Source organism: Ornithorhynchus anatinus, chromosome 4 (genome assembly GCF_004115215.2).
Source record: "Ornithorhynchus anatinus isolate Pmale09 chromosome 4, mOrnAna1.pri.v4, whole genome shotgun sequence".
In the NCBI taxonomy this organism is placed as follows: domain Eukaryota; kingdom Metazoa; phylum Chordata; class Mammalia; order Monotremata; family Ornithorhynchidae; genus Ornithorhynchus; species Ornithorhynchus anatinus.
This window is the reverse complement of record NC_041731.1, coordinates 92988736-93014166: the sequence shown is the minus strand read 5'-3', so window position 1 is coordinate 93014166 and position 25431 is coordinate 92988736. Positions and strand designations below refer to the sequence as shown.

The following is a 25431-nucleotide window of genomic DNA, read 5'->3' as shown; positions in this document are numbered from 1 at the left end:
AATGAATTCTGGGCCTCAGTTCCCTCGTCTGTAAAATGGGGATTAACTGTGAGCCTCATGTGGGACAACCTGATGGCCCTGTATCTCCCCCAGCGCTTAGCACAGTGCTCTGCACATAGTAAGCGCTTAACAAATACCAACGTTATTATTATTATTATCATTATGTCTGTGTCCCCCGATTAGACTGTAAGCCCGTCAATGGGCAGGGACTGTCTCTATCTGTGGCAGATCTGTCCAGTCCAAGCGCTCAGCCCAGTGCTCTGCACGTAGTAAGCGCTCAATTATTGAATGAATGAATGAATGAATGAATGAATGAATGAATGACGCTCAGAGTCGCCCCGCCCCCACAGGCCCGGCCCCGCCCGCTGCGAGGGACGGTTGAGGCGCATGCGCCCTGGGAGGAGCTCGCGCCTCGCCCCCTCCTCCCCCCACCCTCGGGGCTTCACGCGCCCGCGCGCCCCGCGCTCCCGAGCGCATGCGCCCTGGGAGCGGCTCGCGCCTCGCCCCCTCCCCCCCCAAACCCGCGGGGGCTCACGCTCATGCGCCCTGGGAGCGGCTGGCGCGCGCCTCGCCCCCTCCCCCCTCCCAACCCGCGGGGCCTCACGCGCATGCGCTCTGGGAGCGGCTGGCGCCTCGCCCCCTCCTCTCCCCCCCCCGCCGGGGCCTCCCGCGCCCCGGGGCGCATGCGCCTTGGGAGCGGCTCGCGCCTCGCTCCCTCCCCCCCCCACCCGCGGGGCCTCGCGCGCATGCGCCCTGGGAGCGGGTGGCGCCTCGCCCCCTCCTCTCCCGCCTCGCCCCCACCTCTCCCCCCCTGCCGGGGCCTCGCGCGCATGCGCCCTGGGAGCGGCTCGCGCCTCGCCCCCTCCCCCCCAGCCGCGGGGCCTCGCGCGCATGCGCCCTGGGAGCGGCTGGCGCCTCTTCTCCCCCCCCCCCCCCCCCCCGGGCCGCTCGCGCGCCCCGCGCTCCCGGCATCCCCCGCGGCGGCGGGCGGTGGGGCCGCGCGCGCCATGACGTCACGCGCCCGGGCGGTCGGGGGGAGGGGGCGCGAGTCTCGCGAGACTGCGGCGGCGGGAGGTCAAGTCGGCGTGAGTGGGGCAGGAGGTCGGGGGGACCGGTTTCCCCTCCCCCCCGCTCCCCATTATTCTTCTTATTGCTATTCTTCTTCTTCTTCTTCTTGTTATGATCGTTTCCTCTAATGCTGCATGTACAGACCGCACAATGGTCCCTTTGGCTGTCTGCGAGCCCTGTGCCAAGCGCCGGGGGGGGGGGGGGGGCGTCCCGGGTCGGCAGGTCACCCCACGTGGGGTGCCGCCCCATTTTGCGGATGAGCTCACCGAGGCCCGGGGGGTGGGGGGGGGAACGTGACTGGGCCAGGGGCCCGGGCGGGATTCGAACCCATGACCTCGGGCAGCCCAGGCGCCAAGCACCGCGCCGGGGTGCTTTTGCAGAGGCCTGGCGGGTAGAGGCAGGACCCGGTCGTGGGTTCTGATCCCGGCCCTGCCACTTAATCCTGATAATGTGGGTATTTGTTAAGCGCTTACTCTGTGCACAGCACTGTGCTAGGCGCTGGAGGTGATTCAAGGTCATCGGGTTGTCCCCCGTGGGGCTCACAGTCTTCATCCCCACCTTAATGATGATAATAATAATGTGGGTATTTGTTAAGCGCTTACTCTGTGCACAGCACTGTGCTAAGCGCTGGGGGGATTCAAGGTCATCGGGTTGTCCCCCCGTGGGGCTCACAGTCTTCATCCCCACTTTAATAATAATAATAATGTGGGTATTTGTTAAGCGCTTACTCTCTGCACAGCACTGTGCTAAGCGCTGGAGGTGATTCAAGGTCAGGTTGTCCCCCGTGGGGCTCACAGTCTTCATCCCCACTTTAATAATAATAATAATAATGTGGGTATTTATTAAGCGCTTACTCTGTGCACAGCACTGTGCTAGGCGCTGGGGGTGATTCAAGGTCATCGGGTTGTCCCCCGTGGGGCTCACAGTCTTCATCCCCACTTTAATGATAATAATGATGTGGGTATTTGTTAAGCGCTTACTCAGTGCAGAGCACTGTGCTAAGCGCTGGAGGTGATTCAAGGTCATCGGGTTGTCCCCCGTGGGGCTCACAGTCTTCATCCCCACTTTAATAATAATAATAATAATGTGGGTATTTGTTAAGCGCTTACTCTGTGCACAGCACTGTGCTAAGCATTGGGGGTGATTCAAGGTCATCAGGTTGTCCCCCGTGGGGCTCACAGTCTTCATCCCCACTTTAATGATAATAATAATAATGTGGGTATTTATTAAGCGCTTACTCTGTGCAGAGCACTGTGCTAAGCGCTGGAGGTGATTCAAGGTCATCAGGTTGTACCCCCGTGGGGCTCACAGTCTTCATCCCCCCTTTAATAATAATAATAATAATAATAATGATGTGGGTATTTGTTAAGCGCTTCCTATGTGCCGAGCACTGTTCTAAGCGCTGGGGGAGATACGGGGTCATCAGATGGTTCCCCCCTGGGGCTCCCAGGCTTCATCCCCGTTTTACAGATGAGGGAACTGAGGCACAGAGAAGTGAAGTGACTTGCCCACAGTCGCACGGCTGTGGTCCGCTCAACTGTATATCGCTTCATCACCCTATTTATTTTGTTTATTTTGTTTAATGAGATGTACATCACCCTGAATCTATTCGTTTGCCATGGTTTTTATGAGATGTTCATCCCCTCGATTCTATTTATCGCCGTCGTTCTCGTCTGTCCGTCAACCCCGATTAGGCCGTGAGCCCGTCGAAGGGCAGGGACTGTCTCTGTTACCGATTTGTCCGTTCCAAGCGCTTAGTACGGTGCTCTGCACATGGTAAGCGCGCCATAAATACTATTGAATGAATGAATGAATGAGTGGTGGAGCCGGGTTTAGAACCCATGACCTCTGACTCCCATGACCGGGCTCTTTCCCCTAAGCCACTCTGCTTCTCCCAGTTACCGTAATTATTATTATTAATCCTGCTTCCACCACTTGGCTGCTGGGTGACCTCGGGCAAGTCACTTCATTTCTCTGGGCCTCAGTTCCCTCCTCTGTCACAAATTCAGTGGTATCTATCGAGCGCTCACTGGGTGCAGAGCAGTGTACCAAGCGCTTGGAGAGGACAATTAGAGAAGCAGCGTGGCTCAGTGGAAAGAGCCACGGGCTTTGGAGTCCGAGGTCATGGGTTCGAATCCCGGCTCGGCCACTTGTCCGCTGGGTGACTTCGGGCGAGTCACTTCACCTCTCGGTGCCCCGGTTCCCTCATCTGTCAAATGGGGACGAAGACTGTGAGCCCCACGTGGGACGACCCGATTCCCCCGTGTCTCCCCCAGCGCTTAGAACGGTGCTCGGCACATAGTAAGCGCTTAACAAATACCAACGTCATTATTATCATTATTATTGTTATTACAACTGGGCACCAGATAGAGACCATCCCTGCCCAACGACGGGCCCGCAGTCGAAACGGGGGACACAGACGGCAAAACGACAGATGGGGATCAGAGACGGAGCCCCACGTGGGCCAACCTGATGACCTTCTGTGCTAATGACGGTATCCGTTAGGCGCTTACTTTGTGCGAAGCACCGGGGTGCGGGGGGGGGATCCAGGGTGATGAGGTTGTCCCACACGTGGGGCTCACGGTCTTTATCCCCGTTTTACAGATGAGGGAACAGAGGCACAAAGAGGCGAAGCGCCTTGCCCAAGGTCACCCTGACATGTGGCGGGGTCAGGGTTTGAACCCGCGACCCTCCGACTCCCAGGCCCGGGCTCTTTCCGCTAGAGCACGTGCTGCTTTGGAAAGTCAGCTCGCTGTGGGCGGGGAATGGGACTGTCCGTTGTTGTACTGGACTCTCCCGAGTGCTCAGTACAGTGCGCCGCACACAGTAAGCGCTCAATAAATGTGACAGTGAGGGACGTGGCCCGGGGGGGGGGGAAGGGAGGTGAGGCGGAGCCGGGTGACCCCGTCCCTTTCGGGTGACCTCGGGGTGTTAGAAGCAGGCACCCCCTCAACCCGCCGCTGGGCCAAGCGCTTAGGACAGAGTGGACAGAGCGTGGGCCCGGGACTCGGGAGGTCACGGGTTCTAATCCCGGCCCCGACCTCGCGCAAGTCCCTTCGCTTCTCCGGATCTCCGTTGCCTCGTCCGGAAAATGGGGCTGGAGACGGTGAGCCCCACGTGGGACGGGGACCGTGTCCAACCCCATTTGCTTCTCTCCACCCCCGGCGCCTGGCCCGTAGTAAGCGCTCGACAGATACCGTAATTATCATCACTACGCCAGGCTCAAACAGTTGAATTCTAGAAATGAGGTCCAGCTTTTTTTGCTTGCCTGGTCTCTGAAAACGAAGGAGAGAATGAACAGGGACCAGCCAACTCTTAAAAAGCGAGGACACTTACTCGTTCGGTGACTTTCTCGGTCCCTGTAGAGACCTTTTTCCGTCATCTCCCTTCCACGCCGCTTCCCGGGCCAGAGGGTGGCGGTCCGGGCTGCGACCCCGGCCTTTGACCCCCTGATGATGATAATAATAATAATAATAATAATAATAATGACAGTATTTAAGCGTTTACTGTGTACGAGTACATAGTACACTGTTCTAAGCGCCGGGGTTGGTACAAGGTGATCAGGTTGTCCCACGTGGGGCTCCCGGTCTTCATCCTCGTTTTACAGATGAGGGAACTGAAGGCCAGAGAAGTTAATAATAATAATGACGGTCTTTCTTAAGCGCTCACTCTGTGCCAAGCACTGTTCTAAGCGCTGGGGTTGATGCAGGGTCATCGGGTTGTCCCACCTGGGCTCCCAGTCTTCGTCCGCATTTTACAGATGAAGTGACTGAGGCCCAGAGAAACGGTGAAAAATAATCATCATAATAATGTTGGTATTTGTCAAGCAGTTACTGTGTGCAGAGCACCGTTCTAAGAGCCGGGGTTGATACGAGGTCGTCAGGTCGTCCCGCGTGAGGCCCGCGGTCTTCATCCCCATTTCACAGAGGAGGGAACTGAGGCCCAGAGAAGTGAAGCGACTGGCCCGCGGTCCCACAGCTGACAGGCGGCAGAGCCGGGATTTGAACCCCTGACCTCCGACTCCCGAGCCCGGGCTCTTCCCACTGAGCCACGCTGCTTCTCTGCCGTCCCCGGGGCCTCATCCACCCCCTGCAAACTCGGGAGCGGGGAACGTGTCTGCCAACCTCGTTCATTCAGTCGTATTTACCAAGCGCCTACTGCGCGCAGAGCACTGTGCTCAGCACTTGGGAGAGTACAAGAGAGCAAAAAGCAGGTGCATTCCCTGCCCACCACAAGCTTACAGTGTAGAGGAGCCCTTGGGAGAATACAAAATACCAACAGACGCACCGTCCGCTGTGTCCCGGACTCCCCCAGGCACCTAGTATGGTGTCCCACACGCTGAAAGTGCTCAATAATAATAATAATGTTGGTATCTGTCAAGCGCCTACTATGTGCAGAGCACTGTTCTGAGCGCCGGGGGAGATCCGGGGTCATCGGGTCGTCCCCCCGCGAGGCTCACAGTCTCCATCCCCATTTGGCAGATGAGGTCACTGAGGCCCAGAGAAGTGAAGCGACTGGCCCGCGGTCACCCAGCTGCCAAGTGGCCGAGCCGGGACTCGAACCCGTGACCTCTGACCCCCCCCCCCCGCCCCCCCGGCCCGGGCCCTTCCCGCCGAGCCACGCTGCGGGGGAGCGACGGGTGAGTTCGGGGAGTCGCGGGGGCTGCGGCCACCGCCCCGGCGCCGCGGGGCTTGTCGTGGGTGTGGACCCCAAGTGCCCGGGCTGCAGAACGAAGATATCGTTGGCAGTGGGCGGCGCGTCCCCTGATCCTCGCGCAGCCCCTTAGCGTCATCGGGGGAAAAGCCTCCAGAAAAATGAGCTAGCCCTCGTGTACCTATGTTGTATATATGGTATATATACCAATAATGTTGGTATTTATTAAGCGCTTACTCTGTGCCGAGCACTGTTCTGAGCGCTGGGGTAGACTCAGAGGAATCAGGATGTCCCACGTGGGGCTCACAGTCTTCATCCCCATTTGACAGATGAGGTCACTGAGGCCCAGAGAGGTGAAGCGACTGGCCCGCGGTCACACAGCTGACAAGTGGCAGAGCGGGGATTCGAACCCATGACCTCTGACTTCAAAGCCCGTGCTCTTTCCCCTGAGCCACGCTGCTTCTCAATGTTATGCCAATTATACCAGTAATACCAATATTATATATATATATATACGGTATATATACCTATATTATATATATATGGTGTATATATACCATATATATATATATATATATATATATATATATGTATGGTATTTGTTCCTAATGAGGGTATTTAAGTCCTTACTATGTGCCAAGGACTGCATTAAGGGCTAGGGGAGATACCAGATAATCAGGTCCCACCCATCTGTGGTTCAGTGGCAAGAGCCCGGGCTCGGGAGTCAGAGGTCACGGGTTCGAATTCCGGCCCCCACCACTCGTCAGCTGGGTGACCGCGGGCAAGTCACTTCACTTCTCTGGGCCTCAGTGACCTCATGTGTCAAACGGAGATGAAGACGGCGAGCCTCACGGGGGACACCCCGACGACCCTGTAACCACCCCAGCGCTTAGGACGGTGCTCTGCACCTAGTAAGCGCTTAAATGCCAGCGTTATTATTCTGAAGGGAAACTTTGGCCCTCACTTTCTGGGGCTTGTGTCTTTTTCAGATGCGCATTTAGATCCTCCGAAGTGTTCGCGTAACCCAGCAGTCAGCGATGGGTCTGTCTGCGTCGACTCCTGCCGTCGCCGTCCCGACCCCGGACGGATCGGCTCCTCGGCCGGCGTCCCCGCCCTCGGGGTGTCCCGTGCACGAAGGGAAAGCGCGAGGTAACGCGCCGCTTCACGGGAAAATGCCCTTCGTGTTTTACAGGATATTAACCGAGTGGAGCGGTCGGTACTTCTCGGGCTAGGCTGTGGACAGGAGTCACTTAATCCGGAAGTAGTTATCGTGCCCTTGACGGTAATAGTGGTTTGTAGTTATTGCGCCCTTGACGGTAATAGTGGTTTTCATTAAGGGCTTTACTACCTGCCAAATGCCGAGAAGGTAGAAGATAATTCATTCAATCGTATTTATTGAGCGCTGACTGTGTGCAGAGCACCGTACTAAGCGCTTGGAAGGGACAGTTCGGCCACAGATAGAGATGATCCCTACCCAGCAGCGGGCTCCCGGTCACACCCTGTTGCACTGTAGTCTCCTAGTCGTATTTATTGAGCACTTACTGAGAGCCGAGCACTCTACTAAGCGCTTGGAAAGGACAGTTTGGCCACAGATAGAGATGATCCCTACCCAGCAGCGGGCTCGCGGTCACACTCTCTTGTACTGTAGTCTCCTAGTCGTATTTATTGAGCACTTACTGAGATCAGAGCACTCTACTAAGCGCTTGGAAAGGACAGTTTGGCCACAGATAGAGATGATCCCTACCCAACAGCGGGCTCCCGGTCACACCCTGTTGCACTGTAGTCTCCTAGTCGTATTTATTGAGCACTTACTGAGAGCAGAGCACTCTACTAAGCGCTTGGAAAGGACAGTTTGGCCACAGATAGAGATGATCCCTACCCAACAGCGGGCTCACGGTCACACCCTGTTGCACTGTAGTCTCCTAGTCGTATTTATTGAGCACTTACTGAGAGCAGAGCACTCTACTAAGCGCTTGGAAAGGACAGTTTGGCCACAGATAGAGATGATCCCTACCCAACAGCGGGCTCGCGGTCACACCCTATTGCACTGTAGTCTCCTAGTCGTATTTATTGAGCACTTACTGAGAGCAGAGCACTCTACTAACCGCTTGGAAAGGACAATTTGGCCACAGAGATGATCCCTACCCAACAACGGGCTCCCGGTCACACTCTGTTGTATATCTGTTGAGCACTTATTGAGGGCAGAGCACTCTACTGAGCACTTTGGAGGGTTCAGTTCAACAGAGACACGTTCCCTACCCCCAGAGAGCTTACGGTCCACAGAAGGAATTGACAGCCCGGAAATGGGCTGCTTCGTACAGTCCTCTGCCCAAAGCAAGCGCTCAGTGGAAACCATAGATTGGTAGATGCCCCTCTGCTACCAAAAGCATGTTGACGGCGGGAGCTAGAATTTTTCTAATATGGCCCCCAAGAACGCTGGAAAGAGCGTGGTTCCCTGAGGGTCCTCAATTCAGACCGTCAGAATATGAATCGATAATCAGAGCCACGGGCTCATAGTCGAAGAAGAAGAAGGAAGAACGGGTATTTTATCCCATTTTGTAGATGAGGAAACCGCGGCACGGAGAAATTAAGGGCTACACGGCGGGCGAGCGGTGGAGCCTGGACTAAAGACCCAGCTTCCTGACTCCCCCGTCCCGTGTTCTCTCCAGTAGGCCGTGCTAGATGCTTGGGAAAGTTTTTTTAAAAAAACAACCCAAAACAGTGGGATCTGTGTCTTCAAGGAACTTGTAATTTAAATGCTCTTTGATATAAATATTAAAGTTGCTTACACAGAGTCTAAGATTTCCATTCGTGCATTTACCTGAAAACACATCTATTCCAGGGTACCCCTGGTTGTGAGCAACCACCATACTTAAATCGGGTGGAACGTCACCTACCGGTTTCTGATTTGACCAAGGATCTCTGCCTTTGATTTTGACCAAGAAATCCCCTTTCTCCCCTCTCCTCGTCTCTTCTTCCTCATCCCGATTCTACCCCCTCCCTCCGCTCTTGCCGTTCCGGCCACGACCGGGGCGGTCCCCGGCCGCCCGAGCCGCCGGCCCTAATCAGTCGGTCGGTCGGTTGTATTGATTGAGCGCTTACCCTGTGCAGAACACCGCATCGAGGGCTTGAGAGGGTCCCAAGCCTCCCAACGGGGGGGAGACGCGCTCCCTGCCCACATCGAGCTCGCCCGTGCAGCCGGATCGAGCCTAAAGTCGCTGTTACGCGACCGCCCCGGGTTGTTGTTTTTTTTTTTTTTTTGTAAAAAAAAAAATCTCGGGGTGTAGAACAAGGGGAGAAGGCCAAATTTGGGGAGCACGGGAACAGGCATCCCCTAGGAATAGGATAAGGGGTGGTGTGGAGGGATTTTTTTCCCCCGTAATTTTCATTAATGGTAGGTCTCAGTCGTGATTTGGGGGTCGGTTTAGGAATGGAACCTAACCGATTGCGTGGCGTGGAAATCTGTGGGATCACGTACCCATATTTATTTATGTGCGGGACACTGTATTAAGTGCATGGGAAAGTACAATACAAGAGTTAATATTCGTCATCCAGCGTAGCTCAGTGGACAGAGCCCGGGCTTCGGAGTCAGAGGTCAAGGGTTTGAATTCCAGCTCTGCCACTCGTCAGCTGTGTGACCGTGGGCGAGTCGCTTCACTTCTCTGTCCCTCAGTTCCCTCATCTGTAAAATGGGGATTAACTGTGAGCCTCACGGGGGACGACCTGATGACCCTGTATCTCCCCCAGCGCTCAGAACGGTGCTCGGCCCGTAGTAAGCGCTTAACGGATACCAACACTATTATCATCCCTGCCCTCGAGGAGCCGAAAATCTAGTGGACACTATAAAGGGATGGAAGCTTGAATAAACTTTTTCTCGTGATGAATCAGTCCCTCAGGTTAGGTTAGGAAAACCCTGGCAAATGAGGTGAAGCCTCCCAGTGACTTGGCAGGAATAATAATGGCATTAAATTCATTCACTCATTCATTCAGTCGTATTTCCTGAGCGCTTACTGTGCGCAGAGCACCGTACTGAGCGCTTGGAATGGACAGTTGGGCAGCAGATAGAGACGGTCCCTGCCCAACGACGGGCTCACAGTCCGAACGGGATGCTGGCTGTGTGCCGCACTCCGTCCCGAAGCACTCGGGGTCGATACAAAACAATCAGAACCGCCACGGTACGTGTCTCGCGTGGGATCCGCAGTCTAAGAGGAAACCAACTGGCAAACCGAGACACAGAGGGATTCATTCGATTGTATGTACTGAGCGCTTTCCGTGGGCAAAGCATTGTACTAAGCGGTTACGTGAACTGCTCAAGGTCACCACAGACTCGGGGCAGAGCTGGGGCTAGAAGCGGCGTGGAAGAGCGGATAGAGCCCGGGCCTGCGAGTCGGAAGGTCACGAGTTCTGATCCCGGCTCCACCGCTTGTCTGCTGGGGGACCTTGGGCTAATCGCTTCACTTCTCTGGGCCTCAGTTCCCTCATCTGTAAAATGGGGGTCGAGACCGTGAGCCCCACGTGGGACAGGGACTGTGTCCAACCCGATTTGCTTGGATCCACCCAGCGCTTAGTGTTGTTCCTAGCGCATAGTAAGCGCTTAACAAATGCCATAATTATTATTATTAGAGCCCAGGTCCCCTGTCTCCCAGTGCCCTGCTTGCGTTCCCCTAGGCCATGGACGCTCGCTTGTTAGGAAGCAGCGTGGCTCAGGGGAAAGAGCCCGGGCTTCGGAGTCAGAGGTCATGGGTTCGACTCCCGGCTCTGCCGCTCGTCAGCTGCGTGACTGTGGGCGAGTCGCTTCACTTCTCTGGGCCTCAGTTCCCTCATCTGGAAAAGGGGGATTGACCGTGAGCCACACCTGGGACAACCTGATTCCCCTGTATCTCCCCCAGCGTTTAGAACAGTGTTCTAAGCACATAGTTAGCGCTTAACAAATACCAACGTTATTATTATTATTACTGTTAGCTAGTCCCCAGGTATATAATCCACGTCACACAGCCGAAGAAACGGAGGTAGGGTGAAGTCAGGTGACTTGCCCCAGGCCACGGAGCAGGCCGATAGCAGAGGCAGAATTCGAACCCAGGCCCTATGACTCTCAAGCCCTTTCCACTAGGGCCGCTGGGTCTCAGTAAACTGGAGCTCTTGTGGGTGGGCATTGCACTGACCAGGGCACGGGGCAGTTAAGTGACCGTAGTTCTCAGTTTCTCCTCAAATGGCTCTGGGAAAGGTAACTCTTTTTTTGAGAAAGAGAGAGGTCTCCAGTTGAGCAAACCAAAAATCAATTCGGGCACCTCAGCCGTTTTACTGAGGTTTCTTGCTAGAGAAGCAGCGTGGCTCAGTGGAGAGAGCCAGGCTTGGGAGTCGGAGGTCATGGGTTCAAATCCCAGCTCTGCCACTCGTCAGCTGTGAGACCGTGGCCAAGTCACTTCACTTCTCTGTGCCTCAGTTCCCTCATCTGTGAAATGGGGATTAACTGTGAGCCTCACGTGAGACAACCTGATGACCCTGTATCTACCCCAGCGCTTAGAACGGTGCCCTGCACAGGGTAAGCGCTTAACAGATGCCAACGTTATTATTATTATTATCTCCAGCCTTAGTAACCCTTATAATTCAGTAAAGGGGTGATGAATGTGCTCACTTGAGAACCAGGGGCCATGAAACAATTTCCGTGAAGGAGTTCACACTGTCGTATCGTGCCTTTCGTTAAACAGTCCCAGGCACGTAGCAAGTGCTCAGTAAATACAATCGATTGAGGGAGTTTGACGTTCTGTGGATCTCCCTTCAACGCGTGACTCCTTTCGCTGCATTTTAGGTTGCCCAGTCACTGGGCGGTCGCCTGCGAAACCCACCGGAAGCCAAGCCAACTCGGTTCCTGCACATCAAGACCGAGCGTACGAATACGTGGAGTGTCCCGTAAAGTCTTCTGCGTCTCAGACTCGAGATGATCTAGATCCCACAAACATGGTAACTTTGATGACATTCTTTCGCTCGACCACTTTTTGCTGGAGGGTTTTTCACCCGAACCTAAAAATCGCACACTGTAGAATGGAGCGTATGAGATGTCTGTAGCAAACCAGGCAGAATGTTCAGTAAGAATAGCTAAAGGAATGAATAACTTGTTAGTCCAGTGAAACCTCGCCGCGTAGGCTCCGTGATGTAATAATAATCGTAATTATTATTCATTCGTTAGTATTTACTGAGCGCTTACTATGTGCAGAGCACGGTACTGAGCGCTTGCAATGGACAGTTCGGCAACAGATAGAGACGATCCCTGCCCAGTGCCGGGCTCACGGTCTAATCGAATCACTCTGACTAGACCGAGAGACCGCTGGGCGAAATTCATGGGGGACTTAATTAGAGCGGGGCCCACGAAGCAGCCGTTTCTTTCGTGAGTCCTTTAATGTGTAGGAGTCAAATTGGCTCTGCCTAACCGGTCCCAAGCGGTCAAAGAACAGCGAACCCCGGGGGAGCGTAAGTGGAGAGAGATCACGTCCGTCTCAGAGCCAGGCCGCGGAGCAAGTCCCCTGGCCGTTGGCTCGGTGTCCTTTTGTACCCTCGGCCCAGCTGGCTTTAATCCACGATAACACCTTTCCCGTGCCGACCCCTTTTTTCCAAAAAGAACCGCGTAAATGGCTGGACTCCGTCTGTGGGTTCCTGAAGTGGAGCCTGTACATTGACAGCCAGGCTCTGGGGGGTGATGGGGGACTGTGAGCCCGTCAGTGGGCAGGGATCGTCTCCATCTGTGGCCGAATTGTACCTTCCAAGCGCTTGATACAGCGCTGTGCACATGGTAAGCGCTCAGTCGGTACGGTTGAATGAATACCCTCAAGCTCTTCGGTCGGGGCACCCACGCCTTGGAGCTAGAAAAGGTCCAGAAATAGAATAAAATGATGGCTGTTCCCAAATGGATTTCCCTTCCCCCGTCCCCCGCATTGCTGCCTGGAACTCTCTGGGGTCAGACTGTTCCCCAGCCCTACCCTCTACGAGTGAAGAGACAGAAAAGGCTCATCAGTCAATCACTGGTACTTATTTAATAATAACAATCAGAATAACGTTGGTATTTGTTAAGCGCTTACTGTGTGCAGAGCGCCGTTCTAAGCGCTGGGGGAGATACGGGGTCAGCGGGTTGTCCCACGTGAGGCTCACAGTGAATCCCCATTTTACAGAAGAAGGAACTGAGGCCCAGAGAAGTGAAGTGACCTGCCCACAGTCACACAGCTGACAGGTGGCCGAGCTGGGATTCGAACCCATGACCCGTGACTCCCAAGCACTGCCTTGAGCGCTTAGGCCCATAATAATAGTAATTGTGAAGCACTTACTGTGTACCAAGCACTGTCCTAAGTGCTGGAGGAGAAACACGTAAATCAGGTGGGACCCAGTCCCTGTCCCACACGGGGCTCACCCTCTTAATGCCCATTTTACAGATGAGGTAACGGAGGCGCAGAGAAGCGAAGCGATTTGCCCAAGGTCACACGGCAGGCATATGGCAGAGCCGGCCTCGGAAGCCCGGTCCCGACTCCCGGGCCCCGGCCCCACCCGCTAGGCCACGCCGCTTCCCCGGTACGAGACAACAGAGATGTTCCCTGCCCACCGCGAGCTTAGTCTGGAGGGGGAGACGGACATGGATGTAAACACGTCATTTATAATAGAGAATTTTAAGCGCTGTGGGGGGCGAGAGTGGGGAGCGAGAAGCAGCGTGGCTTCGTGGAAAGAGCCGGGTCCTGGGAGTCAGGGATCGTGGGTTCTAATCCCGGCTCCGCCACGTGTCAGCTGCGTGACCTCGGGCAGGTCGCCTCACTTCTCCGTGCCTCAGTTCCCTCGTCTGGAAAAGGGGGATGAAGACCGTGAGCCCCACGTGGGACGGCCCTGATCGCCCCGTATCTACCCCAGCGCTTCGAAGAGTGGTCGGCACAGGGTAAGCGCTGAACAGATGCCGTCGTCGTCGAAGGCTTAGAGGTCACGGAGCGGAGAAGATGTGGGGGGGGGGGGGGCGGGGGCGGGGCCGGGGTCAGGGTGGGAGGTCAGGGCCCCGGAGCCACGGTAAGAGCTCAGGGAAAACGGTGCAGGTGCCACGGCCTCCGCTGTGACTGCCCGGTCTCGTCCCGGTCGCGAAGCCGCCGTTAGGCTGCACCCGCGTTAAACGGAGCCCACGGGCGAGCGGTGATCGAGTAAGGAGCTGCTCTTTCTAGGCTTCTCTCCCGAGCAGTCCTTACTCCGTGCAGAATACCGTCCTCGCTCAGTAAACGCTGTTGACGGACGGGTCGATTTACGAGCGGGAGCCTCTGCAAGAGCGTCAGGCAAAGAGGCGAAACGTGCAGGTTGGGTCAGTTCAAGGGCACGGTGAGGACCGCACACCCCGTATTGGCCTTTTCCTCTCTCTTTACACCCGGAGATGAACTTCACCTTGAGACGTTTCCCCTTTTAGTGGGGGAAAACAAAATGACGGCATTCGTTAAGCGCTCACTCTGTGCCGAGCGCCGTTCTAAGCGCTGGGGTAGATAGGAGGAGATCAGGTTGTCCGCCGTGGGGGCTCGTAGTCTTGAGCCCCTTTTTACGGACGAGATAACCGAGGCACAGAGAGGCGAGGCGGCTCGCCCGAGGTCACCCAGGTGACAAGTGGCGGAGTTGGGATTAAAACCCACGTCCTCTGACTCGCAAGCCCGGCCTCTCTGCGCTAAGCCGCGCTGGAAGAGATGCGTGGCTTTAACCGTCTGCCCGTTTTTACTTCCTCGACTAATATCCCCCTGGCCCGTCGGCCATCTTATCGCTCACGGAAAGCTGTCGATTTTTTCCCTTGCGCTCCCCCCTTTCGGATCGGCGTGTGTTTCCTTTAACGGAAGGTGCGTTTGCTCATTTGTGTCCACTTGTCCGCCCCATACGATCGGGAATGCAAAGGCAGGGACCGACCGCCTTTTGCGGCTTTTATACGTTCCCCAAGGGGCCCGGTACTACGAGGCTCTGCTCTCCGCAGATGCTTAGTAAATGTGGCGGCCGAGGATGGGACTGAAAACAGACAGCGATCGAGCTTTTCATTCTGCCAATGCGGGGAGCTTCGGTTTGCCAGTCCATCCGTGGCATTTATCGAACGCTTCCGCTGTACAGAGAAGCAGCGCGGCTCAGTGGAAAGAGCCCGGGCCTGGGAGTCAGAGGTCAGGGGTCCGACTCCCAGCTCTGCCACTTGGCAGCTGTGCGACTGTGGGCGAGCCACTTCACTTCTCCGTGCCTCGGGTCCCTCGTCTGTAAAATGGGAATGCAGACGGTGAGCCCCACGTGGGGCAACCTGATTCCCCTGTGTCTACCCCAGCGCTCAGAACGGCGCTCGGCACAGAGTAAGCGCTTAACAAGTACCAACATCATTATTATTATTACAGAGCACTGGACTGAGTACTCGGGGGCGCCCAGTGAGGTCGCGTGGCTCGGTGGAAAGAGTACTTGCTTGGAAGTCAGAGGATTTGGGTTCCGATCCCGGCTCCGCCACTTGACTGAGTGTGACCTTGGGCAAGGCACTTAACTTCTGTGAGCGCCGAACGAATACCGTGATAATTATTGTTAATAGAATTAACGGGCCTATTCCCTATCCATAACAAGCTCACCGTCTAGAGAAGAGAAGCAGCGTGGCATAGTGGATATCCGAGGGGCCTGGGAGTTGCAGGGTCATGGGTTCTAATCCCGACTCCGCCACTCGTCTGCTGCGTGACCTCGAACGGGTCACTTCACTCCTCCGTGCCTCGGTTACCTCGGCTGTAAAAGGGGGAGTGAGACCGTGAGCCCCGCCTGGGACAGGGACCTTGTCCGACCCGATTTGCTCGTGTCCACCCCAGCGCTTAACGGATACCGCGGTTATCATCATTAGTTATTATTAGAGGGGGAGGAAGATGTTAATGTAAATAAATAATTTGGAACTCCTAATTTACGTAGATGCGTACACAAGCGCCGGGGGATCGAGGGTGAGTCGAACATCAGACGCCCCAGGGTCACGGATCGGGAGGGGAGCTGGGGAAAAAGAGGGTTTAATGCGGGGAAGACCTCCCTCTTGGAGGAGATGTGACCTTAATGACCCGACAGAATCTCGGAATTCTTGCCGTTATTTCTACTGCTGCGATTCTTCTGAAGTAGCTGGGGGGGTTTCCGTTGTTGTCGTTCAGATGCCTCCGCCTAATCAGACCCCATCCCCGGGTCAGCCGTTTGCCCTGTCGACTGTCCGAGAGGAATCGTCGATTCCCAGAGCGGATTCGGAGAAGAAATGGGTGTATCCCTCGGAGCAGATGTTTTGGAATGCAATGTTGAGGAAAGGGTAAGGAAACTGTGTCGAATGAAAACGGCCACCCCCGAAGACCGAGCTTTCATTCTGACGTACGACAGTCCCGAACGGAAAGCCGGCGCGGCCATTTTCCGCCGGGTTCAAAACGCGAATGGAAAGATCGTTTCACTCGCGCGGCAAGTGACCGATGTTCCTTAAAGCCGTCGAAACAGTCTGTCCCCAACCCACCTTCAAGAAATAAGAATCTCCCTTAGCCGATTCGTTGTCTTTTTTTTTTAACCTACCTTGCTGATAAGGTATTGGGGCAGGTTGAATTTGCCCGTGAATGAGTCTGTGACTTATTACCCTCCGCTTGTCTTTGTTTTTCGGATGCGTGTTCGGTGGCCGTCCGGCGCAAGGGATTCTCAGTGCACGGGCCAGGGCCGATGCTGTGAAATCGGTAGCGCAGGGAATAGTGCTTATATAATAAGCACTGTTCTAAGCACTGGGGAAGGTACAAGACAGGTTGGACCCAGCCCTGCGCGGGCCCCCCGTCACGCTCTCCCAAGCGCTTCATACGGTGCTCTGCACACCGTAAGCCCTCAGTGAATATAGGGTTCATTCATTCATTCAATAGTATCTACTGAGCGCTTACCATGTGCAGAGCACTGTACTCAGCGCTTGGATTGTACAGATCGGTAGCGGATAGAGACGGTCCCTGCCCTCTGACGGGCTTCCGGTCGAATCGGGGGAGACGGACAGACGAGAGCAATAGCGATCGACTGAGGTTCAGAGAAATCAAGCGGCTCTGCCCAGGGTCACGCGGCGGTAAAGCCGGGATTGGGACTCAGGCAGGTTCCCTGACTTCCAGGCTTAGGTTTTTCCCAGTCGTTGCTTCTCGACTCAGGTTCCCTGACTTCCGGGCTTAGGTTTTTCCCGGTCGTTGCCTCTCACCCGTAGTAATAGCGTATTTTACGATAACTCCGTTCTCGAGGAATGCCACGTTATAGAGTATACGTACCGGTAAGGAAAGAGAGAACCTTCAGTCCGTCGGTGGTACTTATTGAGTGCTTGCTGCGCGCAGAGCACTGTACTGAGCTCTCGGGAGAGTGAAGTATAACAGAATTGGGAGACTCATTCCCGGCCCCCACCGAGCTTCTCCACGTTTCCTCGTCCTGGCCGAAACCCGTCCTCAGCTTTTTCCCGAGTAGCCCTCCCGAAAGGACGGCACCTCTTTGTCCAACCCGTCTGGGCCTTGCTTTCCTTCTCCGCTGCTGCAAGAAAGCGGAGCTCCGCTTAGAAGTCAGAGACTAGGCGAACGAAGGGTCACTGCCGACCGAAACCGCCTTCAGAAATAACGGCAAGGTATTAATGGGAAGTAAACGTGACTTTGCGGTTCCGAAACCCTACGTGCATCTTTAAAGCGGTGAGTTGGGAATCACCACAATCCAGCTGTGAGGTCTTAAGGGAAATCTGTCTTCTGACAACGTCTGAATTCGCACTGCTCATTGAAGATTTGCAACGTGAGGTTACTAGAAGGCCAGAATATTCTGACGGTGTGATGGCCTTGTACATTTTATTTCTTGTGCCCGAACTTTATCGCACTTTTTTTTTCTCCTAACTGTATTTGCCGAATTTTTGAAATACTCTTCTTCCCGTAGGTGGAGGTGGAAAGACGATGAAATAAATCAGAAAGATATGTATAATATTATCAAGATTCATAATCAGAATAATGAACAGGCCTGGAAAGAGATTTTAAAGTGGGAAGCCCTTCATGCCACGTAAGTACACTTAAGATGAACTTTTTTTTTTTTTTTTGGGAAGTCCCTCTAGAGATTTGCCAGGCTCTACGAAAGAACCTCTCTTACCCACGTAGCTGTGATAGTTGATTACGTATTTGGATCGAATTGGCTCCAGCAAGGAGTTAAAAAAAGACCACTTAAACACTCGGGGACCATTCGGTAAAGGCAGCAGTTGTCCACCTTTTATTTGGTCAGAAATGCATATTCAGTTTGTAACGGGCCAAGACCTGACATGTTTCGTACATCCGTTGAATAGCTTTCCACCCGGGCCGTGTTAATTTTTTTTATCTGTACTTTCCGCATCCCGGGGACATTTTCAGAAGCCACATTCCCGATCTGCCAGATCGGGAAAATAACGGTAATTATTTTTACTTTTACAAATTTAGAATCCTGTGACACTTCCACCCCAATGAGCCTTTTTTTTTTCTTTAAAAGAAAGTGCCCTGATAATCCTTTTTCTTAGCATTCTGCCAAGATCCCTGGAAGTCCTCAGTGCCTAGAACAGCGGGAGGGAATGTAGAGAGACTCAGAAGTGTGTAGAGTTTTCTTCGGAGAAGCAGCGTGGCCTAGTGGAAGGAGCACAGTCCGGGAAGCCAAGACCTGAGTTTTCATCCCGGCTCTGCCACTCGCCTGCTGTGTGACCTTGGGCAAGTCACTCAACTTGTCTGTACCTCATTTTCCTCATCCATCAGATAAGGATTCGGCGTCCGGCTCCCGGTTAGACCGTGAGCCCCGTGTGGGTCGGGTCAGGTACTGTGACCCAGGAGAAGCAGCGTGGCTCAGTGGAAGGAGCCCGGGCTTAGGAGTCAGAGGTCGCGGGTTCTAATGCCGCCTCCGGCACCTGTGAGCCGTGTGACCTCGGGCAAATCGCTTGACTCCTCGGAGCTGCCTCCTCTGTAGATCGGGGATGAAGGCCGTGAGCCTCCCGTGGGCCAACCCGATGACCCTGTATCCACCCCAGCGCTTAGAACGGCGCGCGGCCCACAGCGAGCGCTTAACGGATACCGCCGTTAATTGCTGTGTCCGGCCCGATCGGCGATCAGTCGATTTATTGAGCGCTTTCCGGGTTCAGAGCGCTGTCCCGAGCGCTGGGGAGAGTACGCTGTATTAGAATTGCCGATGACGTTCCCTGCCCACAGTCGAGTCCGCGGTCCAGAGAGGGAGACAGACGTTAATACAGATCAGTAAATCACGGGTGTGCACGGAAGTGCCGTGGGACCTGGAGGGGACGGTGGTGAATAAAGGGAGCAAATCCAAGTGCAAGGGTGAGGCAGAAGGGAGTGGGCGAGAGGGAAATGATGGCTTAGGGCAGGCCTCTTGGAGGAGGTGGGCATTCGGGAAGGCTTTAAAGGTGGCGAGAGTAACTGCCCGTCGGATATGAAGAGGGAGGATTTTCCAGGCCAGAGGCAGGACGTGGGCGAGAAGGCGGCGGCGAGATAGACGGGCTCGAGGTTGAAGTGGTTGGCGGCAGAGGAGTGAGGTGTGCGGGCTGGGTTGTGGCAGGAAATCAGGGAGGGGGGGTGAGCAGGGGGCCTGACGCGATTAAGGGCTCCGAAGCTGTTGGCGAGGAATTTCTGTTGGATGCGGAGGTGGATGGGCAACCGCTGGAGGGTCCCGAGGAGCGGGGAGACGGGGCCCGAACGCTTCTGTCGAGAAATGATCCGGGCGGCGGAGCCGCGGGTGGCCCGGAGCGGGGAGGGGCAGGGAGGTCAGCCGGGAGGGCGATACGGTCATCAAGGCGGGGTGGGTCAAGTGCTTGGGTCCACTTGGCGGCGGTTGGGCCGAAGAGGGAAGTGCGGATTTTAGCCGTGTTGCCGAGGTCGACTTTAACGAGAGATCGAGTCCATCTTGTATCTCCCCCGGCGCTCGGCACGGTGCGTTTAACGGAGATCCCCGTCGTCGGTATCATTTCCGTTATTCTCCGCCCTCGCGCGTCCGCCTCAAACAGCCCCTCCCGTTCTGGGGCCAGCGAACGACTCGGGAAAACCAGACCGGCAGAGTGGCTCGGTGGCAAGAGCCCGGGCTTGGGAGTCAGAGGTCGTGGGTTCGATTTCCGGCTCTGCCGCTCGTCGGTCACTTCACTTCTCTGGGCCTCGGTGCCCTCACCCGGAAGACGGGGGTGAAGACCGTGAGCCTCCCGTGGGACGACCCCCGTGACCCTGGATCCGCCCCAGCGCTTAGAACGGTGCTCGGCACCTAGTAGGCGCTGAACAAATAGCAGCAGCAGCATCACCATTAGACGAAGGAGCTCAGAGCCAGCGCTCCGCAGGGATCGCTATCAGAAAGACCTCTGCGGCAGTCGCTACGGAAGGGGGTGCGCTTAGGAACCAGAGCGGGGCCTCGGGTGGCGCCGGGAGCCGGGCACTCTTCCGCGGGGGGTTATTGCATCCGTGGTTTCGCTGCCCGCAGCTCGCCCCGTTCCCTGCCGAGCGACCCTAAGCGACGGGTACAGCGGGTGGTCGCCGGGGCCCCGTCTCAGCTAATCACCGGATGGGTCACTAATCCAGCCAGCAACTCTGTGATCTTCTGCGTTCGAGGAGAGGTACTGGGAAGGAAATCCCGCTGATCGTCTTCGCTTTCGCTCTTTTAGGGAATGCCCGTGCGGGCCGACCTTGGTCCGATTCGGAGGTAAAGCCAAAGACTATTCGCCGAGAGCGAAGATACGCTCTTGGATGGGGTGAGTAGCGGTGCCGAAAGACCTCCGCCGTGGGAGAGATTAAAGGTGGAGCCGTATATTTTAAAATTTCGGGCGATGAGGACGAACCCAGACCGAGATCTTGCCGGAAAATTGTGCCCAGCTCCCGTCGTCACCGAAGTCCGTTTTCACTGTAACGCTTTTCGTATTGTCTCAGATTACGCCGAGTTTCACACTGATTCACACCGCTTAGGTTCTCCAGCTGAGGGTCGGTGCCCACTCCACAGTAGCGATGGGAGCGATGATCCCGTCAGCCGTTTCGGTCGATGGGACCGACTACCATCGTTATTCTCATCTGTTCCCCCAAAAGTCTTCACCACATTTTGCCTTTAAGTTCAAAATGAACAGTCGGGACCCCGGGGTATCTGTTAGCCCGTATCAGAGTGGCCACCGTCGCTTGTGTGCTTAGGAAACGGTGTGGCCTGGTGGAAGGAGCACGGGCCTGGGAAGCAGAGGATCTGGGTTCTAATCCCAACTCCACCACTTACCCGCTGTGTGACCTCGGGCCAGTGATTTAGCTTCCGGGCTTCGGTTCCCTCATCTGTAAAATAATGATGTATTTGTTAAGCGCTTACTGCGTGCAGAGCACCGTTCTAAGCGAGATTGCATCTAAGGAGATGCAGGGTCATCAGGTTGCCCCCCCCCCCCCCCCCCCCCCCGTGGGTTAATCCCCATTTTCCAGATGAGGTAACTGAGGCCCAGAGAAGTGACTCGCCCGCAGTCACACGGCTGACGGGGGGCGGGGCCGGCAGTCGAACCCATGACCTCTGACTCCGAAGCCCGGGCTCCTTCCACCGAGCCGCGCTGCCGCACGTAAAATGGGGAGTCAGTCCCCGTTCTCCCTCGTACTTCGACTGTGAGCCCCACGTGGGATCTGATTATTTTGTGTCTACCCCGGTACAGTCTTTGGCTCACAGGAAGTACTTATCAGACGCCGTTCTTTTAGTATCTGTGCGAAATACAAGAGGTGGCGTACGGATTCGGCCAGAAGAACCGATGGCCTGACTAAACGTCTTTGACGCTAAGGGCCGCGGTTGCATCGTAACGATAACTGTTAAGTGCCGGGAGGGATACGGGGAAGTGAATCCGGACACGCTACCCGGTGCAGAGAGGGCTCTCGGGTAGACTGCGAGCCCGTCGGCGGGCGGGGATCGTCTCCGTCTGTTGCCGGACCGTACGTTCCGGGCGCTCAGTACGGTGCTCTGCGTGTAGTAAGCGCTCAGTAGATAACGGTCGAATGAACGAATGACCCTAGGCGTGCGCGGAGCGCTCTGCTGAGCACCTGGAAGAGTACAGCGTTAACAGAGGTAGATAACGTTGCCTGCCCACAAGGAGCTTGTAGCGTAGAGGGATGCGGGTTTGCGTTCTGGGTAGGGTCCCGAAGGGGGCACGTAGCTGTTTGCAGGAGAGGACGGTGCTCTGCCCGTAGTGAGCGCTCGCTAAATACTACTGAATGAATAATAATAATAATAACTGTAGCGTCCGTCACGCAGTGCCTACGTGCCGAGCTCGGTCCCGGGCGCCGGGAGAGATGCGGGACAGTCAGGTCGGGGACAGTCCCCGTCCCACACGGGCCTCACGGTCTCTGCCCGCTAATAACGATGATAATAATAATTACGGTATCCGTTAAGCGCCGACTGAGTGCCAAGCACCCTTCTAAGCGCTGGGGTCGATACGGGGTGATCAGGTTGTCCCCCGTGGGGCTCACAGGCTTCACCCCCATCTTGCAGACGAGGGAACCGAGGCCCAGAGAAGCGAAGCGACTTGCCCCAAGTCACACGGCTGGTAAGTGGCGGAGCGGGGATTTAGAACCCACGTCCTCCGACTCCCGAGCCCGGGCTCCTTCCGCCGAGCCGCGCCGCTTCTCTTCTTCTAGTCCGGCACGGTCCCGTGCCCCGTCAGCTGCCCGTTCCCGCGCGCCCTGCGCTGATCGAAAGTCTAAGCTGTACCGTTTTCTAAATCGTCTACGTAGACGATCCGTTTGAAACCGTTTTGGCTTGCACACCTTTCAGCAGGCCTAAGCACGGTAGCGTACAACAGACTGTGAGGTCGTTGCGGGCAGGGATCGTGTGCGTTTACTGTTGCACCGGCCTCTCCCAAGCGCGGAGTACAGTGCCGTGCACACGGTGAGCGCCCCGTGAATACCACTGTTGGATTAATGTGCAACTGCCTCAGTGTCTCGCGCGTTCAAGGGAGTTCCGATGAAACGCGATTAGAAACTCGGTGAAGGCTCACCCCTTAAATCTGTGGAAAGGCAGAGACCGTGAGGCCCGTGTGGGACGGGGACTGTGTCCGACCTGATTGTCCCGTATCTCTCCCGGCGCCCGGGACCGAGCTCGGCACGTAGGAACTGCGTAACGGACGCTGCAATTATTATCATTATTCATTCAGTAGTATTTATCCGAGCGCTCACTGTGGGCAGAGCGCTGTCCTATTATCCTTGCCTAGCGATTGGATTTTTTTTCCTCGTGATAGCGTCGGTGTTCACTGAGGTGCTTGGGCGTTTACAGGCAAGATAACAGGCGCGGTTCCTGGCAGTAAAACCTTATAATACGGTGAAGTTCATTCACTTAATAGTATTTATTGAGCGCTCGCTATGTGCAGAGCACTGTACTGAGCGCCTGGAATGGGCAATCTGGCAACAGACAGAGACGATCCCCGCCCATTGACGGGCTCACAGTCTAATCGGGGGAGACGGACGGACAGAAAAACAAGACAGAGCAGCGTGGCGTAGTGGACAGAGCACGGGCCCGGGAGTCGGGACGTCATGGGCTCTAGTCCCGGCTCCCCCGCTTGTCTGCCGTGTGACCTCGGGCAAGTCGCTTCACCTCTCTGTGCCTCAGTTACCCCATCTGGAAAATGAGGGTTGAGACCGTGAGCCCTACGTGGGACACGGACTGTGTCCGACCTCATTTCCTCGTATCTACCCCAGCGCTTGGTACAGGTCCGGGCACGTAGTAAGCACTGAACAGGTACTAATATAAAAAAAAAAAAAAAAAGAGTGTTTTGGAGAAGCAGCGTGGCTCAGTGGACAGAGCCCGGGTTTAGGACTCAGAGGTCATGGGTTCTAATCCCGGCTCCTCCTCCTGTCAGCTGTGTGACTCTGGCCAAGTCACCTGACTCCTCGGCGCCTCAGTTACCTCATCCGTCAAATGGGGGCGAAGACTGGCGAGCCTCACGTCGGACAACCCGATTACCCTGTATTCATTCAGTCGTATTTATTGAGCGCCTGCTGTGTGCGGAGCACCGCACTAAGCACTTGGAATGTACGATTCGGCAACCGGTAGAGACGATCCCCGCCCTCCCTCCATCTACCCCAGCGCTTAGGACGGTGCTCGGCACGTAGTGAGCTCTTAACGAACACCGACGGTGTTGAGGGTTTTTTATACGTCTACAAACGGAGGCGTATATATTGATCCAGCATTCCTCCGTCTCAGGTACGAGCTGCCCTTCGACCGACACGACTGGATTGTTGATCGCTGCGGAACGGAGGTCCGGTACGTCATCGATTATTACGATGGCGGAGAAGTCGGCAGGGACTACCAATTTACCATTTTGGACGTGCGTCCGGCTTTCGATTCTCTTACCGCTGTTTGGGACAGGATGAAGGTAGCTTGGTGGCGCTGGACTTCATAACCGCCGTTCAGCTTCGACCGACGAGGCTCTGGACTGTATTCCTTTCCCTAAAAGGACACTCAGCGATATTCCTCCGACCGACGCCGAGTTCGCGAAGGAAGGTGAAAAATGCCGGGAATTAAATTTAACGCTACGCGCCGATAGTAGTCTGCTCTCTGCAGCAGCCCGCCTTGCGGTTAAAAGAAAAGAGAGCGTCGGTTTCAGATTTGCCAACTTCGGCGAAATGATCGGCTCCCTTATATTAAAAAGAAAAAAGCGCGTGAAGTGCCGTCGTCCTTTATTTTGCCAGTGCGTTCACCCCGCGGAAAAACCGTAAGCCCAATCCAGTGCCCGCCACAACTTGCTGTTTTTAATCTGATGAACAGGATGTTTGATTTCTTTCCAGAAAATCTGACGCTGCATGTTATCTTTTGAGTTCCGCACGATTGCGTAAGTTTTAATTGGCTACACGCCTTCGCCCCAGACCTCCTCTCCGTACTTAAAGTGACTGCGAAAGGCTACGTGCCGGTCATTATTAATGTTTTTGAGGTACCGTGTGACTCTTGAACTGATGCAAGAGAATGCCGTATTTTGCACTTAAAGGTTCTCCTCCGAGTAGTGAAAAACCGCTGGCCGTTTCTTGTAAAACCCGTAAAAGGTATTCTCCAAATGAAGGAAAAAGATGAACGAATCCGGTAGAATTTGTCCGGGGGGGCCTCCCCTTGGAAATTTCTGCAATTCCCCTATAAAACGTACACCGGTCCGGTTGGAAAATCTGACCCGTCTAAACATTTTCTCTTATTTGTCGAGTTAATACCGTGTGAAAGTCTGTTCGATTGCAAGCCAGCTTTCTCGTGCAACCCAGCGCGTTTTAACGCTTCAGGAGGCACGCTAAAATTCAAAGTGTCATCCGGCGCATTATGGCTCTTCGGTTGATTTCGGGCGGGCGGCGGGGGGGAGGTGACACGTGACGGCAGTTAGGATCCGACAAGTCTACCGGTGATGCTGAACTTCAAGCTTGAGGCGGAGTTTTCGAAGGAGTGGAAAATGGGAGGCGGAGCGGGTAAGTGAGTGCTCAGTAAATGCCGCCGTTCGATTACGTGGAGGAGAAAGGATCGAGGAGACGAGGAAGACAGAAGAGAGGAGGCGGGAGGGGGAGGAAGGAAGGAGAGGAAGGAAAATGGAATCCATTCATTCGGTCGTATTTATCGAGCGCTTCCTGTGTGCAGGGCACTGTACCGAGCGCCCGGGCGGTACAAGTCGGCGGCCAGTAGAGACGATCGCCGCCCGTGAAAGGGCTCACGGTCTCCAAATACACGGACATCAACGTAAAGAAGTAAAATGACAGATAGAGTCATTGG

The 25431-nt window shown here is 55.3% G+C and overlaps 1 protein-coding gene across 1 annotated transcript; it reads left to right on the top strand.

Moving 5' to 3' along the window:
* Positions 1–1020: 1020 nt before the first annotated feature.
* Positions 1021–24355, top strand: LOC100080272 (holocytochrome c-type synthase). The gene is made up of 7 exons (XM_029063408.1): positions 1021–1085; positions 6711–6870; positions 11531–11682; positions 15864–16012; positions 17620–17739; positions 20351–20437; positions 23893–24355. The coding sequence occupies exons 2-7, from the start codon at positions 6759–6761 to the stop codon at positions 24089–24091; spliced, it is 819 nt and encodes a 272-aa protein (XP_028919241.1). The 5' UTR covers positions 1021–1085; positions 6711–6758; the 3' UTR covers positions 24092–24355.
* The last annotated feature ends 1076 nt before the right edge of the window (positions 24356–25431 follow it).